Below are 3,496 nucleotides of genomic sequence, written 5' to 3' on the forward strand. Positions count from 1 at the left end.
AACAGAAGAGTTTCAGAGCACGTGAAACTGGAGTGTGAAGATCTTCAGTCATGTACTTGTTATATTTAAAGACAATCTAAAAGTCAGCCAGGAGACCCAGTGCACTACCAGAATAAGCAATTTATCACATTAGCGTATCTGTATATAGAAGACAAACGGCAGACATGACGGAACACCTTACCTGTAAAACTGTAAATACTGTGCTGACATGAATTGCAAAATAGAGTACACCCATGACTATACACACAATCAGGTCCGACTGCAGTCGTTCACTCTGGGGAGTAAAAAAAAAAAAGTCGTTTAGAAAATACCAGCGTTGGTTGGCCTCTTCAGATCATTAACGCCCATCAGCAGTAACACTGAAACTGATTAAAGATTTTCAAATTAATTACTCCCCTTGAAGTTACCAGAAATTTCACAAGGTAACTCTTACAGCTAAGAACAGCAGTTTAAATGAGTTAAGTGGAAAGACGCATACTCAAAGTGGAGCAGGAGAAATTTACATACCCAATATATTCTCTCTCTCATTCTGGACTGTGAGGGGGTATAACGATTCCCCTACAGCACTGATGAAGGAGTTGGAAGGGCTAACCAAATATTCCCATTTGTGATACAAGAACTGCTTAGACTATGGGGCAGTTAAGAGCTCTGGAAGACAGACGCCTAGACAGAGCTCAGGACCAGGTGGAACAAGCAGGCTCTTTAACCCTTTTCCCCCTTCCTTTGCAGAAGGGTAAAGGAGAGCTTTGGAGTGACTCCAAGGAATGAGTTTGAATTTTCTGATACCCCTAAGAAATGAAGGCAAGCTGTTTAGAATGGGCAAAAACCAACAAAATCAGTAATGCCAGACTCAGTCACAAGGGGGCAATACGTACTCAGGGCCACTACAACTCACAGTCTCCAAGTTTAGTCCTGTTTTCACTCTGCAAATACAGCATTAGCATTTTCAGCCCAGGAAGTCAAAGGATTAACTACTCCAAAATCAGCCAAATAATTACACACAGCAATTACTGCTGCAACGTCTTGAGTTCCTGAGATTCAGTGTTAGAAAAAAAAATGAGTTGTAAGAAATTCATCTAGGTGTTCCTGCTCCAGCAGGGAGATTGGACTGGATGATCTTTTGAGGTCCCTTCCAATCCCTAATGTTCTGTGATTCTGTAAGAAAGAAGTTATCAGAATACTCAGCTCTCCTGCCCCCTTGGTGACTAACACCACAGCTGGGGAGCTAAAGAGGAGCTTGCAGCACCTGTTTAATACTGTTAAGTATTAAAAGAATTGCAGTTTCTCTGCTCTAAATACTTACTTGCAGTTTCCACACACAGCACCTTGTCACGCTTGTGCCTGCTGTGCTAGGAGAAACCCATCTATATTGCTATTCCCCTACAGCTGAGCCCTACATGAGGTTAAATGAATGTTCAACCTTCTTTGGTGCAAGTTAAACATACTGAGCTTAAGTCTTTCACTTACTGCTCCACTGTGTGAAAAAGACTGTTTAAATAATCCTACTTTAATAAATATTTAGAGTTAAACTAATAAAAATGCAAAGTATGTGCTAAAGTAAACGGAAAAGGTTACATCTGCTCTTTAATTCTCTCACGCACCTTCCTCTGAGTAACTTAAATAAGCATTATACACTTAGTGCAGTGCACTGGTTCACCTGCAGATTTAAAGGGAACACTGACAGCCATTCTAAGGACCACCATTATAATTAACAAGTGGTGTGAGCCAAGTAAGATGCAGATTGATGCTGTGCAAACCAACACAAAGTAAATGCTTAGACTGAATTTTAAAAAGTTACTAACAATTAAAAAGCCTACTTACCACAGAATTTCTAAGCTTTTCAGGTAAAGGATCTTTTACTTCAGACAGAGGATCCTCAGGGTTTTTGTCTTCAGAATTAGGAAAAAATTTTGATTGCACTAAAGAGCTTAACGAAAGACAAAAAAGAAGCCACTGAAAATCTCGTATTGTTCCATGTGGTTTTAGACAAAGTCAAAAGTTCCATTACATGTTGATTATAAAAAAAAAAGAATCCTGGTATATTAGTGCTTTCACATGGCTGAGCAAATTTACAAAGACAAGATCCTAACTTTATAAAAGAATTAGTTCTCTGGCTGCACGCAATGATCACCATTAAAGACAAGTAGCCAGATGCTGTTCACAGCAGCTTCTCCAGAACTAACAGGAGTAAAACTGAACAAATACTGCATTTTAAGTGGCGTTCTTAGTACTCATGAAGAAAAACTTTATTTCATAAATAACTGAGCAGAAACGTACCCCGGTGCAAAGTTTAGAAGTGGTATGTTTGTCAACATCAATTAGCAAATCGAGATCTCCTTATTTTAATTCACACTTCAACAGCAACTAAAAAAAGTGATACTACCCTGATTAATGAATGAATGGGCCACGTTGACCAAGCTACTAAATTCTTAGCAGACCTTGCTCATACTAAAGCTCCAGAAGCTTACACCTTAGCTTTCAGAAGACAATATGCAGCATCTAAGTGTCTTGTTACCCCCAATGTAATTTTTCTTACAATACCCTACGTGGCACACAGATACGTATTATTTCATTGTATGAATAGGAAGCTTACTACAGAATGAGCCCTGAATCCTCAAAGGCAATTACATATTGCAATGCTTAACTTTTTCACATCCGGCTAAACAGGTGAACCTGCAGGTCAAACATAAGCATCCAGGCTATCGTACTTGGAAAGAACAAAAGAACAGGAATCCAGGGACAAGGACCTCATACCAACTGAGTAAAGTCACCTGAACAGGACAAAGTTCAGTTGCCAACCCAAAGATAAGAAGTTTCCTTCAGTGTGAACGCTCACCAATCATTAATCTCCCTGTTCACAGAAGGGGGCCATCGCTAGCTAGCCCAGACTACTGCTTATCAGATTTATCCAACATTATGGCTACATTTAAATCCAAGTTCAAGCTCTGCCTAACCCAGGTAGGCGACTGAGCTTCCATTGGCTGTTCTGTGGGAGGCGTTTCGCCTACTGTAACTATTTTGTTTTACAGACATAATTATTAACTGAGTCAGAAATACTCTCATCATCAGATCAATACTCCAACTCAGAACAGCAACATGAGTATGTTTCCCCGTGCTGGATGGGAACAGTCATCACCAAAACAGATCTTTATTTTTTTTTTGCATCTGAGATGAAATTATTTGAACGAGTGCTCTGAGCGTACACCCAAGATAAGAATATGGTAATGAATTAAGTGATAGAAACAGTTCAAAACATCCACATGTGGGCTTCAACTTAAAACCAGGGCTTTGAGCACCTCTTTAAATACAGAATGAGCACAAGTTGTTCAGCACAAATGCACCAGAAGAAAGATGGCATGACTGGCATTCTGGAGAGCATCAGCAGGCAGATCAATCAGATTTTGGCATGTTAAGTGATTCATCAGCAGTCACAAAGTCAGGCTGTCATTAGAGAAACTAGGTGCAAAATTGGAGATTTTCTCTTTAACTGCTGAAC

General features: G+C 39.7%; 1 protein-coding gene across 1 annotated transcript in view; it reads right to left on the minus strand.

Annotated features, from left to right (window-relative positions):
* Nucleotides 1-181: 181 nt before the first annotated feature.
* Nucleotides 182-3,496, minus strand: part of LOC104545239 (pecanex-like protein 1) — a gene marked incomplete at its 3' end in the record, with an annotated part of 55,296 nt that continues 51,981 nt past the window's right edge. The window contains exons 17-18 of the mRNA XM_010190328.1: nucleotides 1,822-1,927; nucleotides 182-274 (exon numbers count right to left, since the gene is read on the minus strand). Coding sequence (XP_010188630.1) covers nucleotides 182-274; nucleotides 1,822-1,927 — 199 coding nt within the window. The remainder of the gene's footprint in view (nucleotides 275-1,821; nucleotides 1,928-3,496) is intronic.

This window comes from Mesitornis unicolor, unplaced genomic scaffold (assembly GCF_000695765.1).
Source record: "Mesitornis unicolor isolate BGI_N332 unplaced genomic scaffold, ASM69576v1 scaffold278, whole genome shotgun sequence".
In the NCBI taxonomy this organism is placed as follows: Eukaryota; Metazoa; Chordata; class Aves; order Mesitornithiformes; family Mesitornithidae; genus Mesitornis; species Mesitornis unicolor.